Below are 17,070 nucleotides of genomic sequence, written 5' to 3'. Positions count from 1 at the left end.
CTAGGCCAAGCTGTATACTCTATGACCCATATTACACCCATCAATCATACACCAAAATAAAGGGAATTAAAAGTTTTTTGAACAATATCTAAGATATTTAAGTTTTTTTTTATTTAAGTAGCCAGTATAACCAGTGAAGAAACCTGGAAAATTCATTTTCTTTCAAATTCTAATGCAAAATACGAAACTGGTGAACGCCACCACTAGAACATGGGATAGTATGATATGGGACCAGTCTAAATTCATCGTAGAAACATTACAAGATATCAAGAAACGAAGCTTGGATAATGCTGGTTGCCACATAAACGCAATGTTGATAAACCTTTATCAGTTTAATGCATTTTGGATCCTCATTTTACACTGTCTTGATGATTCAAAAAGAGTACAAGGTAAAATTAATTCTATTTTTTTACTGCATAATATGTATTGGACATACGAAGAAATATTCAGTGATAATACTGAGTGAGTCGGTTGGCTTGGTGCTCTGCTACTTCACTGATGATTTTTGTTTCTTATTATACTGTACCCGTCACACAGCCCATACACTGAATAGCCTGGTACATTGGCCTCCTATGGGGGCAGGGTCCAGTTTTTATGTACAAATTTAATGCCGCAATCAGTGACCTAGTATAAAAAATCATAAAAAGTCAAATACACAAGTGAGGTCAAAAAGGTCCATATTTTTAGATACCTGTATTAAAACAGAGCATAAGAATAGTAAGCAAGCCCTTTCCCTGGATGAAACTTTTGAAAAACATTGTCTACTAAATAGTTTGATGCAATTCAGAATAGTTGTCATCCAAGCCGTTTTTGAGATACTCGGCTTGCCTTGAACCCACGTGTCTACTGCTATGGGAAGCTAGCTCTTCTTCCTAGCCAACTATTGGTATTTCACTATCAACATACTGCAGAGCAACTATGGAAGGTGTACATGACTGACATCAATTTCAAGAACAACACAAGCCCAAAACACCTAGTTCACAAATATATCCATATCTATAAATAGTAAACAATAATAGCTGAAAAAGTCACACCATAGCCTTAAGTTAAGAAATTTGCCAGGGGCCAAATTACGAAACTAGACCCTGCCACCATAATGCTCCGCACACAATATTAGGCACGCAAGGTTGAAATTGCGGCCGGCACTAGATGGCAGGAACCGGTGGTAGGTATACTTGGACAAGGACCTGGAGTCGGTATGAATATTCATGATTTTGGGCTGGGAAATCTTTTCTGGTACACTAATGTTTTATTTCACAAACTAAACTTCATTCCACATACGAATATGCTCCAGCAATGGATAGGGACATATTCTACGCAACATAAACATTACTTCCCTTTCTATTCTTAATGGTTTTTACACATGTTGCTTTAGCAATAGCTTTCTTTATTTTTCTAATATGAAATTTTGCTGTCCGTTTTAAAGATCAGGGTGCTGTTTCACTTGTGCACTATAATCCAACTCGGCAAAACCTATTTGCTCATGTCACTGATTAAAAAACAAAATAAAAGGTTTTAAACAGTTTTACAGAATGTCTTTTTCGGGCCGCATGGTTCACCCAAAACCACCCAAAACTTGCAAAACCACCCAAAACCTGCCCCAATCCACCACAAACAGTATGTAAATCAAATGAAATATAATCAAAACCACAAGAAAACATTGGAAATAGTACTATCTTGTTTATTAGAATTATGTAACAATTGTATTAGACACTATTAATAGCAGATGTTAATTTCTTGCAAAATTTCACAATTTTCAGCTACGGTATATACGATATTGTGTTCCGTTTTTTCTACTGCATTCCGGCGTTTCGGTGCGTTCCGGTGTTTCTATGCACCATAATCGGAGTACATATTTATAAATTTTTAATCGGCAGTGAGACATGCCATATTTGATAGAAATCTAAAATCTATTATAAAGAAATTATTTGGTACTTACAGTTGTTCGTTGTATTGTAATGTTGTGTTAATCGCATTTGATGTAATTTTGATTACTGTATTTGATTTTGTCCAGAATAGTGTTTAGTTATGACTGGTGATGAATATAGTAACATTTGTCTCCCTTGCTTCATTGTTTACTTCCACTCGAAAAAATAAAGGCAGTCGATCGTGTCGTCAGTTTCAACAAAGTAATACTGTATCCAATGTTTTCTTGTGGTTATGAGCATGATTAGCATCATGTTTTTAGTGGTTTTGGGTGGTTTTGGGTGGTTTTGGGTGAGTCATGCTGCCGGACTTTTTCCGTTGGCAACTTTGGATGACACAGCATGCAGAATACATTAATATACTGTACATAATCATCAAGCCACCGGCCTGTAATCACCATAAGAAATATATATGTTTGTGTCATTTTATGAACTTATTCGTGCCTCTTATGTGAAATAAAAACAAAACACTATTCATAGTTATAATGTCGCCTTTCAAAATGCATAATCTTTGTGTATGAGACCCAGTAATGTACAGGGATATAGGACGAAACGCTGTCACAGACAAAAACTTAGAATATAAATTTATAGAGATGTATGCTGCTTCACTGAGTACAGGTAGAGGGCAACTACCTAAGCAGGGATGGATTAAGGCTCACTGGTGCCCTAAGCACTGACAAATCTTGGTGGCTCCTCCTTTCTATGTACACCTGGGAAGATAACCCTAGGGTGCACCATGATCAAGAAACAGAACATTATGATCAATTTGCACTAGTTTATCATTTTTTTTTACAAATCTTCATTCATTTTTTTCTTTCTTTTCACCCTTTTCTAAACTTTGTGGTGTCCTAAGCATTTGCTTAGTCTGCTTAATGGTTAATACGCCCCTGTACCTAAGGTAGGATGCTTTGGAACTGGCGTAAGGTTGGCGCATTACTTTGAACTATGTAAAACATTTATGATACATATATGCATCATTTCTTTGCGATAGGACTACAATAATTAGAGGCCTAGGACCCGAGGGGAGTTGCCATATAATAAGCATTAGAACAGCTCTGATGCTGGTGCATCCTGTATAATCATCTAAAACATTTATGATACGTATATACATAGCTTCTTTGCGATAGTGTCAGTAAAATAGAGGACAAAGACCTGACTGAGGTTGTTATAGAATAAGTATATGGTTTGTGTATTAATCCAAATCATGTAAAGGGACCTAGAATAAGTATTTATAGGTTACTGCATTTGTATGAAAAAATATGAACGAGTTTTTCGGAAGAATATACTGCACGACCTTGGGAGTGCAGTATATCCATCCGACAAAACGAGTTTATATTGTCCCATACAAATGCAGTAACCGTTTTATTATATGCTCATTTTCTTATTCTACTTAAGGCTTTATTATACAAACAAAAATACACTACAAGAAACAAAGTAACTGAATTAATGCTGTATCCCAAACTAAATACACAAGCGCAGATTCATCAGTACACAACAACCGCATTATTAACGTGCACATAACTCTGCCAAGATAAATTTGAACTTAGTCGCTAGACATCACTTTCGAAAGAAAATGGCATTTTGGTCTACTTAAAATTGAAATTTAGAGTCATGTTGTGAATGAGTGCGCATTGCAACAACTTTTCCATTTGGTCTGGAATGAATAGATTTTGATATTTTTGTCGATTTTACTAAATTTCGTGATTATGGACTGGATTTATCTGTGTCAGTTCTACATGAAGTACATCTGATTGCAGCAGCGAGGGAGCAGTGTATTGACATCTGCAAGTGTGTTTCTTTTCTGTCATTGAATATTTGGAATCATAATATGGGAAATAGATGAAGTCTTTCAATTGTAATTATCAAAAAGATGCTTTGGAATATGATGTTCATTTCATTTTGAGTGCAGTAAGGTCGATGTAATTGCACTTGGAATGTAGTCGAAATTACAGTACAATTTCGAAATGTGTAATCAAGCTTTAGAACCCGTGACATGGCTCATGTAATTAGGATTTGCAGAACTAAGAAAGTACATTTTGAGGAAATTCAGGATGTAAAACCGTAGGTATATTTTTTGCCATTCTTATTACCATCTAAAGAAGACACGTGTCTGCCATGTCACTTGCATGTTATTTGTAGGGATCCAGCAATTGTATGACCTGTCTGGTGTCTATCACTAACCTAAATCCAAAAGATTGTATCAAAAAAGTTAACGCGGAATATTGCAAAGCAGCTTGATATGTGGCAGTCCACGAAACATCTACTTTAGTTCATTCAGAAACAAATTTAATCAACCAAAACGTAAAACGTCAACTACATGAATGTTCATGATTTGTTTACAAAGTAGTTCCTAATACACTACTGGGCACACATGTCGTGCACGTGAGTGCAATATGAAGGTGTGCAATATCATAAATTATTACACGATTCTGACAATGTAAAGTTAACGAAGACAAAAATGAGCATATAATAATAATAGAAATATAATAGCTTATTCACTGAATATCGGTAGAGAGCAAGGACCTAATGTAAGCTGTTTTAGAATAGACATAACATTGGCGCACCATTTCGAAAAATGGAAAACATTTATGATCGAAACAAACATTATTTCGTTCCTATTGTATCAGTTATGTAGAGGACAAGGACCTGAGGGAGGTTCTTATAGAATAGGCATAATGATTCTATGAGACCAAGTCATGCATAGACCAAGGGACCTAGGACAATTATTAACATGCATATATGTTTATTCTTTGAGTAGAAATAGAGGACAAGGACTTAAGGTAGGATGCTATACTGTAGGTATAACATTTATAAAGAGTCCCGGTCGTGTATACGGACCTGGGATAAATATTAATAGAAACATATGGTTATTCATGCAGTACCAATAGAGGACAAGGGCCTAAGGTAGGCCTAAAGTGGGACATCATTTCCAACCATGGAAGCAATTATCATAGATATACATAGCTGCCAACCCTCACGAATTTGGTGTGAATTTCACAACTTTTTCAGCGATTCACGGATTCACGCCGTAAGACAAAAATTCACGAATTTTCCGATCCTCAATTATTTTAAATCTTTAATAAAATAATCGATTTCCTGTTAAGCGCTAGTCATGATATTCGCAGTTGCCGAAACGGTCCGGTACCGCTGGTCACGATATTAGTAGATCTACAGCCGATTAGTACAGTTGGCCCGGTCGCAAACATTTTAGCCTATTTTAATCTATATGTATAAGAGTAGTTTTACAAATGCTTTTGAGAAATTTGCTCCGCATGCATGCGTCAAAACACGGATTTGCGTTACCGTTGAGCATCGCATGTAAGATTTTGAAAATGTCTTCACCACCAGGGAAAAAGAAATGTATTAATCAAAAAGTGAAGTTTAATTTGGAATATATCAAAAATTGGCCGTGCATTCTGCCACTAAACATCGATATTCATTCAAGCTTTTTGCACTCAAGTGTGCCATCGCAGAGACGATGTGAGGAAGAATGTCGGTTGCAAAAAACACGTAGAAGTTGGGAAAATTAAGAATTCGCAGATTTCAGCTCTGGAATATTTTAAACCATTGGCGGAAGACCCGCAGGCTTCCAACGCTTAAGCATTATTTGTGAGTTTTCTTGTGTCAAATACAATCGACTTTTATCAGCTGTAGACCATGCCATGCTAAACATTTGTTCTGACATATGTTCCCGGACTCGAAAATCGCTTCCAAATTTTCCTGTGGAAGAACCAAAAATGCTGCAGCTCCTGTGCATTTCTCACAGCAACAGTGAAAGAGTATTTTCTTTAGTGACGAAAAATAAGACAGACTTTAGGGCCTCCTTAGCTGCAGAAAATTTGTCAGCAAGTTTAGTCCACAAGATCAACCAGCAGGCAAGAAGTCGGAACTGTTTAGAAAACAAATTTACGATCAAGCAGTTGAGGAAGTTCAAGTCTGCCACAGTATCATGTCTTGATAAATAAATATTTCTGCATATATGTAGTGTTTTATTTTTATTTTGCGAACTTGATATAGTGTAGTATTGACGGTCGGAGTAGTCAGAGTGGATGGAGTTATTGTCATGGTATTTTTCACGAATTCGTGTCCAAATTCACGACTTTTTTTCCCTATTTTCACTAATTTTGAGCCTGGAAGGTTGGCAGCTATGGATATATGCTAAGCTTCTTTGCGATAGTATAATTAGAGGACAAAGACCTGAAAGAAGTTGCCATAGAATAAGCATAATGTTTGTGCATGAGTGCAAGTCATCTACAGGGACCTAGGATAATTATTATTAGAAACAGATCGTTATTCACTGAGTATCGGTAGTGGACAATGACCTAAGGTAGATGCTATACTATAGGTTTAACTCTTTTCTAAGAGCCCAAGTCATGAACAGGGACTTTGGATAATTATTAATATAAATATACGCTTATTGACCGAGTACAGGTACAGGACAAGAACGTAAGGTAGGTTGTTTATAATAGTTTTATGGTCGGGATATCAATTTGAACTATTTGAAACAGTTATGAAAGATATATACATACATTTCTTTGCGATAGTATCAGTATAATTGAAGGACAAGAACCTGAGGGACGTCACTATAGTAAAAGCACAAGTGTCGTGCATGCACCCAAGTCATGTACCGGGACCTATGATAATTATCAATTCAAATATATCGTTATTCATTAAGCAACGGTAGAGACAAGGACCTAAGGTAGAAGCTGTACTGTAGGAGTAGTGAAGTGGGATACTATACGTACAATGGAAATTAGCATTACAGACCCCCCTGGGTCAATATACGTACAATTGAAATTTAACATGGGGAAAAATCGTGGGTCAATATACGTACAAGGGGAATTAACATGGCGAAAAATCGTGGGTCAATATACGTACAAGGGGAATTTAACATGGGGAATAGAGTTTGGGCTTGTTTAGGGACAAGGGGATTTTTTTTTTTTTTTAAATTTAAAAAAAGGGGTAGGCAATTGAAAAGTCATTCTCTTTTCGAGAAATATGGCTGGCCCTGAAAAGGGCCTTTGGGTTTATGTTAATGTTTCCATTAACATAAAGGGCACCGCATTGGTCTTCTTCTTGTCCTTAGGCTGCGTCTCACTGTTGGCCCGTAAATCAGCACTCTTTTGAGGCATCCTTGTCTTTCGACGTAGATCCTACGTATCCACAGACTGGTGTTTGTCCTGTGGACAATGGTCCACTTGGATCGGACATACATGAGCATGTCCGTCCTGAACATCATGGAAGACACAAGCGTAGAAGATTGCACATCGGTCCACATCTTGAAGCGACGAGAACAGGTGAATCAATGCAGTGAACTGCGCTTATTTATAGGTAGAGGTAGGATTGAAACGGATTGAGTTCATTCACCAATCCGAACACGCGTTACAAAATTCAGTCACCCCGCATCCAATCCGAAGAGAGCAGTCTGTGACGTCACGTAGTCTATATAGATTCGCTAGCGCCTGTGTGCAGTCAATCTATGCGACAGTGATTCAACATGACGGAAACTCAGAAAACGATCCATTGGGGTGCATCAGCAGGGGAGACTGCCCAAGGGAACCCGGACTTACTTTCAGAAGAGGTGAATTGGGATTTTGTGGATTTTCTTACCTCGCAAGAATTTGTTCCGGAACCTTCGTTACCTTCTTCATTACCGCAAGTGGAGAATTTTAGACAGAGACAGAAAGAAGAATTGGAGAAATTTATGCAACGACAAAAGGAAGCGGAACAAGCTTTTCTCCTACAGCAACAGCAGCAAGAAGAAGAGGTAAGAAAAAAACAACAGCAAGAAGAAGTAGCAGCAAAGAAACAAGAGGGTGAAAATCAAACGGTCACGGTACTGTTGGACATTTTAGCGGAGTCAAGAAGTCTGAAACAAATGTATCAGACTTCTTTATTACGACCGAAGAGAATACGACCTTCCCGAGCTAAACACGTTAACCCTGTGACTAAGCCTACCGTACCACCCTTAGTGATTTCAACCCAATCATCATCAACATTACGCAGTCCAGAAGTAGACCTTGGCCGTGGCAAAGGCTTAAGGCAGTTAAAGTTGATTGCTTGAACTCACCCCTACACCAAAATAAAAGGGCCCTTTTCAGGGCCACCCACATTTCTTGAAAAGAAATACAATTTCAATTTGCCAATAACTCAAAAAAACCCCACCCATTTTAGCCTTATAGTACGTGTCTTTGTATGAGTGCGTGAGTGTAGCTTCTTATTTTAAAATCAAAACTCAAAGACACTTACCTTGTATCATTAATTTATTCTTTTCTCCATTGTTACAATTCAGAATTCACAACATAACACTTTAATTAAAAGTTCATTGACTTCTTCTGTCTCCTTGTTTAGTCTCTCTGATTTTTGAATTTTTTCACCGTCACACTCTTTTCCTCTTCTTCTTCTTCCTCCTCACTTTCTTCCCTTCTTCTTTTTTTCTCCTGTTTCTTTTTCTTCACCTGTCTTCTTTCTTCCTCAGAAGAATCCCTCTCTTCCTCTGAAGAATCCCTCTCTTCTTCTGACTCCTCTTGTTTCTTTTTTGGGCAATCTGGAGACCAATGTCCTTTTTCTTTACAATAATAACAGGTATCTTTACTTTTGTCTTTTTTATCCCCTGTTTTTTTTTTTCTTTTTTGACGGTCTGGACACTCTGAAGACCAATGCCCTTTCTTCTTACAGATATAGCAAGTATCTTGACTTTTATCTCGAAAGGAAGGAGAGTAGTCCGTGGGTTGGTCTGAAGAGGATTTTCTAATGACCCCTCGCAAAGCTCTGACGAAACGTTCGATTTGGTTAGTCTCTTCCATCGTTGTGCTCGGCTTGAGAGTGAAATGAATAGTGAAAGGACAAGGCACACACCCTTTTATATACGCTGGTCTGCCATGACTATAAATTAGTCTATGGTGTTTAAACTTGAGTCATTTGACGTTTTGCACTCAATATGAAACGATCCTATTCATTCAAGAAGAAAGAAGAAGAAGAAAGTAAGAGGCAGAAACGTGATCTATCGCCCCGTACCAGGGCTGAAATCTTGGCACAAATTCATGCCAGTGATTTTGAAGAGGACATGAGTGAACCAGAATTTGAAACCTCTAAACCAAGTTCACCACCCTTAGTCAACCCTGAAAAATACTATTTCATTCGAGAGACGGAAAAGCGCTCCTCTAGAAAATTTAGAACCACGGCTTACAAATACACGGTGAAGTTTAAAGATTTCAAGGCTGAAGTGCCATTAGAGAAAGCAGAAGTGTTTATCACTGGGGTGTGGGATTCTCTGCTCACTGCACTCAAGCGACAATGTCAACCCAAAGAAGACGATCGCTTGAGACTTTCCATACAACACGACGGTTTGAAATCCCCTGTTTGGATCGAGTTTAGCACCCCTGCAGAATTGACCGCTTCCAAAGTCATGGACAAGATTCAACACGTGCAACAATCTAATGACCAGTTTGACATCACCGATGGAAAAGCCACATTGGACATGACCCACGTCTCTCCTCCTCAAGGGACCGGACGCAAAAAGATGTTATTGGTGAACGAGCTTCGCAGCATTAAGCGTAGCCTTGTCCAAATTCACAATCCTCATGACCAGATGTGTTTAGCCCGTGCCATCGTGGTGGGACGAACCTATGCCAACAAGAACGACACGGTAGAATGGAAAAGAACCTGGAACACTATTCAACGTTCCTATCGAGCCAAACAACGAAACGAAGCGGACCTCCTGTTGCAACAATCTGGCCTGTCCAAAGACACACCCTGTGGCATTCCTGAGATGCAAAAATTGCAAGATGTCCTAGCTCCACGGTACACCTTCAAAGTGCACCCTCAAGAAATGCGCGGGCCTCTGTTGTTTCGAGGCCAAGATTTTAAGGACGGAAAATACATTCATGTTTATTATCACGATGACCATTTCGATACCATTACCACCATCACCGGATTCCTGGGATACGGTTATTATTGTGAGAAATGTGATTATGGTTATAACAATCGAGAGCAACACAAGCATTGTGGAATGAAATGTCCAGGATGTTTGGCCTCTCCACCCTGTCTGAGCGAAGAACCAGTGCCTTGTTCAACTTGTCTGCGCACGTTTGTCAGCCCTACCTGTTATCAACAACATTTGAAAACAAGGTTCACAGCAGAAATGTGCTTGTCAACTGCTGAAATTGTGCCCTACCTGTGGACAAGGCATTCTTACTAATAATGCCAAGGCACACGTATGTCGAGGAAAGAAAAAATGTCACATTTGTCACCACATCGTGGACTTGGAACACCAATGCTACGTGCAAAAATACCAACCCCCACCATAGAAAGAGCACGGTCACAAGAAGAAAGGCAATTTCATCTTTTTCGATTTCGAATGCATGCAAGAGACCGGCATTCACATTCCTAATTTCTGTGTGGCTCATCGAGCGTGCGAGAAGTGCATTCAAGAACCTATCTTCAGTCATTGCCCTCACTGCAGCAAGATTCCTGGAGGGCGTGAAAAAATCTTTCGGGGACCGAACACGTTAGCCGATTTCGCTCGATCGGTCTTAGACCCCATCGACAAGACGTGGAGCCAAGAGGACATCGAACGTTACGGAGATTGTCATCGTCATGCCACGGTGATGGCTCACAATTTTTCCGGATACGATGGACAGTTTCTTCTCAGATACTATACGGAACAAGGCACCGAGCATCCTAAAGTGACTTTGAATGGAGCCAAAATCATTTTCGTGCAAGTGGGACAAGTACAGTTTAAAGATTCGATCAGCTATTTGGCCATGCCTTTGAGTCGAATGCCTAAAACGTTTGGAATGACAGAAATGGCTAAAGGGTACTTTCCACACTTTTTCAATACAGAAGCCAATCAACACGCCGTTCTACCCCATTTACCCGAGGCTCACTATTACGACCCCGACAACATGCGTACCGAACAACGAGAAGCTTTCTACGCTTGGTACCAGGCTCACGCCTCGGACCCATTCGACTTTCAGGAAGAAATGCTAAAGTATTGTCGTTCCGACGTGGACATTTTACGGCGTTGCTGTGGAAAATTTCGAGAACTGTTCATGGAACACGGAGGGGTCGATCCTTTGAAAGAAGCTTGCACCATTGCCAAAGCGTGTTCCTTAGTGTATCGACAACGATTCATGCCTGAAAACACCGTGGCTGTCATCAGTCCTCAAACGACCCACTTTGTCAAACGTCAATACTCGGTCAAAGCCCTACGTTGGTTACATTACTTGTGCGACAAGGAAGACAAGTGGATTCAGCATGCCCGCAACGGAGGGGGCGAAAAGACCATCGGAACGTATTCGGTCCATGGCTGGGACTTAGAAAACCCCAAGATCGTGTACGAGTTTAACGGTTGCTTATTTCACGGATGTCCCGTCTGTTACCCTGACCGTAGCACTAAAAATCAGTTTTTACAACGAACCATGGAAGACTTGGACCAGGCCACTTGTCAGCGGCTCCTAAAGTTAGAACAGCAAGGATACCAAGTGGTGGAAATGTGGGAACACGAGTACGATCACCGAATGAAAACCGATCCCGAGTTTAAACGCCTCGTGGAAAGTTACCAGTTCATGGACCCGCTGAACCCGAGGGATAGTTTGTACGGAGGAAGGACCAATGCCACCTGTTTGCTGTACCAAGCCGACGAAGAGAATAGAGAAGAAATCAAATACTTGGACGTGTGTTCTCTGTATCCCTACGTGTGCAAATATTGTCGCTTTCCTGTAGGGCACCCACAGTTGCTGACGGAACACATCGACCTGAAAAACATTCGACAATACGAAGGCTTGATCAAATGTAAAGTTTTGCCTCCCACGGACTTGTACCATCCCGTCTTACCTCACCATTGTCAAGGCAAATTGATGTTTCCCTTGTGCCGTACTTGTGCCGAAACGTGCAACCAAGACCAGCCTTGCCATCACACCCAGGAAGAACGTGCCTTGACGGGAACCTGGGTCAGCGTAGAATTGTTCAAAGCTCTGGACATGGGATACCAACTGTTAGAAGTGTACGAAATTTGCCACTTTCCCAAGACACAACAATACCACAAAGGTGATCCCAGTCAGAAAGGCATTTTCGCCGACTACGTGGATGCCTTTTTGAAACTGAAGCAAGAAGCCAGCTGCTATCCGTCCTGGTGTCACACTCCCGAAGACCAAATACAATTCAAAGAGAAATACTATGAACAAGAAGGCATCACTTTAGACCACATCGAGAAAAACGAAGGCAGGCGATCGTTTGCCAAAGTGATGTTAAATTGCTTGTGGGGTAAAATGGCACAACGACCGTGTTTACCCAAGACGGAATATTTGACAGAACCTTCCCGCTACTTCCAGATGATTCACGACAAAACCAAATACATGAAACACGTGGACGTCGTTCGAGAGAATTTAATCTTGGTCAATTACGAAGAAGATCTGGACTTTGTACAAGACGACCCTTTTGGAAATGTCATCATTGCGGCTTACGTGACAGCTCATGCTCGCTTAAAATTGTACGAAGCTTTAGAACTGTTAGGGGAACGCGTCCTGTACTTTGACACGGACAGTTGCATTTACATCCATCACCCGAGTCAACAGCACCCTGACATCGAAGGAGACCGTTTAGGAACCTGGACAGACGAGCAACCCGACGACAAGATTCTAAGTTTCGTCAGTGGCGGCCCCAACAATTACGGCTACGAATACCGGGACAAACAAGGAGAAGTGCACACGACGTGCAAAGTGAAAGGACTGACTCTGAATTATCGTACCAGTCGAGTGGTCAGTTTTGGGGTATTGAAAGAAGCCTTGCAATCGGGAGAGGATGGAAACTTTAAAGTGACCACCTATCAACCGAACAAGATTGAACGTTTACCCACTCATCACATTGTCAGTCGACCCTTGGAAAAAGTCTATCAAATCGTGTACCAGAAGCGAGTACGACTTCCCAATCATTTCACCTTACCGTATGGACACGTTGGTATAAAACATTGGTTGTAAGAGGATAGTTACCCCACCAGAAAGATGACTTCGCCACAGCAAGAATCGAGTGAGAAACCCGATGAGAACTCCAAGTTCAAACCCTACCATTTTCCAGTCTTCTTACCTGACTATTGTGATTGTGCCCGTCGATTGGACACGTTTCAGAAATGGCCTACGGATAGGGAAGGATTACCTTCTTCGCATGTTTTAGCTAGAACAGGATTTGTCTACTTGGGACCTGAGTCATGATTGGGATACGAGGTACAGTGTTTCGCTTGCGGACTGAAGTTATGAATGGATCTATGTATCTATAAAGATTCAGCTATTCTGGAACATACTCGATGGTCTCCGCACTGCCCTTACCTTTCTATGGCCTTTCCACCCATCACACTACGGTACAATGTTGACGGTACCTTAGAGACGGTACCTTCCAGAACAGGACATAAAAAACGTAAAAAAGGAAAGATGTACAAGCCAGAGACTGCATTGCGACTAGTATAAAAAGGGGCTATGGTCAAGATCGATAGTTCATTGTGACTACCAAGACCAAGCGAACAAGATGAATACTTTCAGAGAAACACAGAACAAGTTGTTTAGAAAGGCACAATTCAAGTGTGAGGCTTCGGAAGTGGAATGCGATTGCGAGCCTTGCGATGGGTACGATGCTGTACGCTGTGACCTTAGCGATGCCGTAAAGCATCATGGGAACTTTAGTGTCACTACCCCTATCATGGAAAGGGATGCTGTGCGTGTCAAACCTGTGGGATGCGAAAGTGATGCCGCTCGTCCTCTTGGACACTTTACTGGGTTTAAAGGGGAATGTTCACCTTCACGTCTACCCCCCTACGGATGTCATCCAGCCCTGAGCAAACTCCTGCCCATGTCACTCAACCCTCATCGAAACGAACCTGTGAAAGACGAATATTCGTTCCCTGTGCGTTTGTCGGAATACTGCGACTTTGAAAATCGTCTTCAATCGTTCAAAGGAAAATGGCCTAAGTGTCTGGGAGGACCGACCCCCGAAGAATTAGCCAGAGCCGGATTTTTCTACTTGGGCGAAGGAGATAAAGTCAAGTGCTTCAGTTGCGGTGTGTCACTTCACCACTGGGAACCGCAAGATTCGGCCTACGTAGAACATGCTCGATGGTCACCGAATTGTCATTACTTACCCTTAGTGGGACCGAGACATTGAAGTAACTTACCATAATCTGTTCATGGATACTTTACAAGAGAACATTCGTGCTTTGCCTGTGGAGTTGAGAGAACGCATTTACCGAGAGCTGGTCAAAATACAAGTGAAACGTAAAGAACAATTGCATCCGTTACGTCACCGGTGTTTGAACCACTGGTACCTGAAGGCTATACAAGGATTGATTCAATTGAAAGTGTTCCATCAGACAGACATTGATGAACGATCCTCTAGTTTTAAAAAGGATTGGTTTGGTATGGACGATTCTACCTACATCATTGTAAACTTACTGCATCGAATTCAGAGGAAGAGTTAACGAATTACCAACATCTTGAACACAATGTCAACTTAGTGAAAGAGGAAACTTCTGAACAAATTGTAATGTGCAAATTAGTGACTAAACGATTTAAATTCGACACTGAAGTAAATCCATGTTTGTGCAAAGAGTACATTTCTTGTGTCAGACCAAAGAGGATTTAGTATGACCTATTCATGGATACTTTGCTAGAGAACATTCGTGCTTTGCCTGTGGAGTTGAGAGAACGCATTTACCGAGAACTGATCAAAATACAAGTGAAACGCAAACTCAAAGTTATTCATCCGTTTTTAAATTATGCTCTGTTCCAAAGTACAAGAAGACTGATTATGAGTGGATATTACATCAGGCACAAAATTAAACGAGGCTATTGGCCACCACCCAACGATTCCAAAAACAGTGTATATACTTATGGATACTTTACAAGAGAACATTTTGGGCTTGCCTAAGGAGTTGAGAGAAAGGATTTACCGAGAGCTGGTGAAAATACAAGTGAAACATAAAGAACAATTGCATCCGTTACGTCACCAGATCTTTAACCACTGGTACCTGAATGTAATAAGAGGACTGATTCGTCAGAAATTTTTTCAGTGGTCAGACCTTGTTGAACACTTTCAGTTTGGGGATGATGATAGACTAGACGTTCATAATTTTGGTTACTTCGAGATTCACTTACTGCAACGTATTGAGGAAGTCGAGTTACAGGATTACCAACATTTGTTACATGGAATCTGCTTAGAAAAAGACGAAAAATCTAGACAAACTCTGACGTTTCAGTTACAGTGTGTAACATTTAAATTCCCTACTGGAGAACGAACATGTTTGGTTAGAAATTACCTTTATTGCTTCCGAAACAAAGACACTATAAAATCAAGTTGCCATGCCACGGATTATGTCACATATTATTGAACAGATTCCGTGGAAGGAACTCAATGACCATATTCAAACCGTGGATCATTACCATCGATTATTACAAGAACTGTATCCATTCAATTTGGGTCGACAAATGGTGTGTGTCTTAGTGACTTGTTTTCTGGGATTTCGTTTAGCAGCAGATTCTTTGTGGACTCTTTACGATCAGTACTTACCACCTCAATGGCCTTAAATGGTCACGAAAAACTCCTTTTGCTCAAAGCCTTGCGTTTTCATCTGGATACTTCTCGACCTCAACGGGAAAAAAAGATTCGTCAACTTTTAGCTACCCAAGACGTGTATGACGATGTGTGTGTAGCTTGTGACTTACATCCCCATTGGACAGATGTCCGTGCCTGGAAAGAATGGGGTTTTGAGGCTTGGACATAAGAAGTGGCCCAGTATGCACGACAGTTGTTCAAGGAAAAAGGTTACTTTTCAACCCGTGTTAGTGGCGGTGCCAGAAGAACCCGTCACCCAGGACGGGACTGTCGTGGACAGGCCTGAAAGACCCTTTCGGGAGTACACTTGTGTGACCTTACCCCCTACTATAGAACTGGTTAGAACATTACCCAAAACATGTTGTACAGACACTTGTTTTTATTCCACGTTATTGGTTATCATGTGCCTTTTATTCTTGTACTTAAGCCTTTGGCTTTTATGTATTTTTGTCTTTCGTATTCATGTTTGAAACAAAAAACATTCAATAAACGTGTTCTGAAAAAGTTTATAAACTCTTGTCTTGTTTGTTTTCGTGTCACAAGTGACATTTCTCACACAATGGCTACCTCTGCTGTCTCTGCTCCCTCTTCCTCTACTGTCAAAGTCATCGACGAACACTTAGATCGTGCCAGTTGGGAGGCTTTGTATCTTCGCCATCCCTTTAACATGCTCATTGCTGGACTAGCGGTTCAGGCAAAACCGAATTCGTCAAACGTTTGATCGAACATAAACATCATTTGATCGATCGGCCACCTCAGCGGATCGTGTGGTGTTACAAAGAGTGGCAATCGGCGTACAGCCTTTTGCGAGAAAGTCAAGGCGATTCCATCGTGTTTGTGGAAGGCATTCCTAAAGAAGACGACGGCATCGTCTCTGACTCCCGTCAAACCCATTTGGTCATTTTCGACGACATGTTAGGAGAAGACGAAGAAGAAATTAAACTGTGGTTCACGCGGAAAGGGCATCACCGTAATGCCAGTGTCGTTTACATCACCCAAAATTTGTTTCAACAAAGTAAAGCCCATCGCACCATTAGTCTCAATGCGCATTACGTGGTCTTGTTTAAAAGCCCTAGAGATAAATCGCAAGTGCAAGTCTTAGCCAAACAGTTAGGAACGCCTTGGCTGACTCAGGCGTACGACGATGCCACTCAAACGCCACACGCCTATTTACTCGTCGATTTGAAACCTACAACCCCCGAGGATTTGCGATTTCGTACCCACTTGTTTCACCACTGGTGCCAAGACGGAGGGCCTGTCCTGTACACGTCTCCGTCCTCGACTTCATTTCACTCTCCATAAAAAAATCTATAAAAACCTCAGACCTTTTTTCGTCTGTCTCACACAGTGTGAACATGACGTCCCTTGAGTCGCATCTTCCCGTCAAATTGATTCGTGCCTTGTATGGCATCAGTCGAGAAAAAAATCCACAAACACGAGCTCGTGTCTTAGAAGCTAGTCTCAAAGAAGTCTTACGATGGTTCACGGTGACGGCACGTCAAATACTCCAAGGAATCATTCAGATTCGTCATCAAACCAAACGCTT

General features: G+C 40.9%; 1 protein-coding gene across 1 annotated transcript in view; it reads left to right on the top strand.

Annotated features, from left to right (window-relative positions):
* Positions 1 to 257: 257 nt before the first annotated feature.
* The window catches only part of LOC149806803 (protein turtle homolog B-like), a 264,646-nt gene continuing 247,833 nt past the window's right edge, over positions 258 to 17,070 (top strand). The window contains exon 1 of the mRNA XM_089971057.1: positions 258 to 389. Within this exon, the coding sequence (XP_089827183.1) occupies positions 311 to 389 (79 nt within the window). The 5' untranslated portion in view covers positions 258 to 310. The remainder of the gene's footprint in view (positions 390 to 17,070) is intronic.

The sequence above is a fragment of the Sinohyriopsis cumingii genome, chromosome 1, assembly GCF_028554795.1.
Source record: "Sinohyriopsis cumingii isolate HCF-2022 chromosome 1, ASM2855479v2, whole genome shotgun sequence".
NCBI classification, from domain to species: domain Eukaryota; kingdom Metazoa; phylum Mollusca; class Bivalvia; order Unionida; family Unionidae; genus Sinohyriopsis; species Sinohyriopsis cumingii.
The sequence above is the reverse complement of the archived record's forward strand: the minus strand, read 5'-3'. Positions and strand labels throughout refer to the sequence as shown.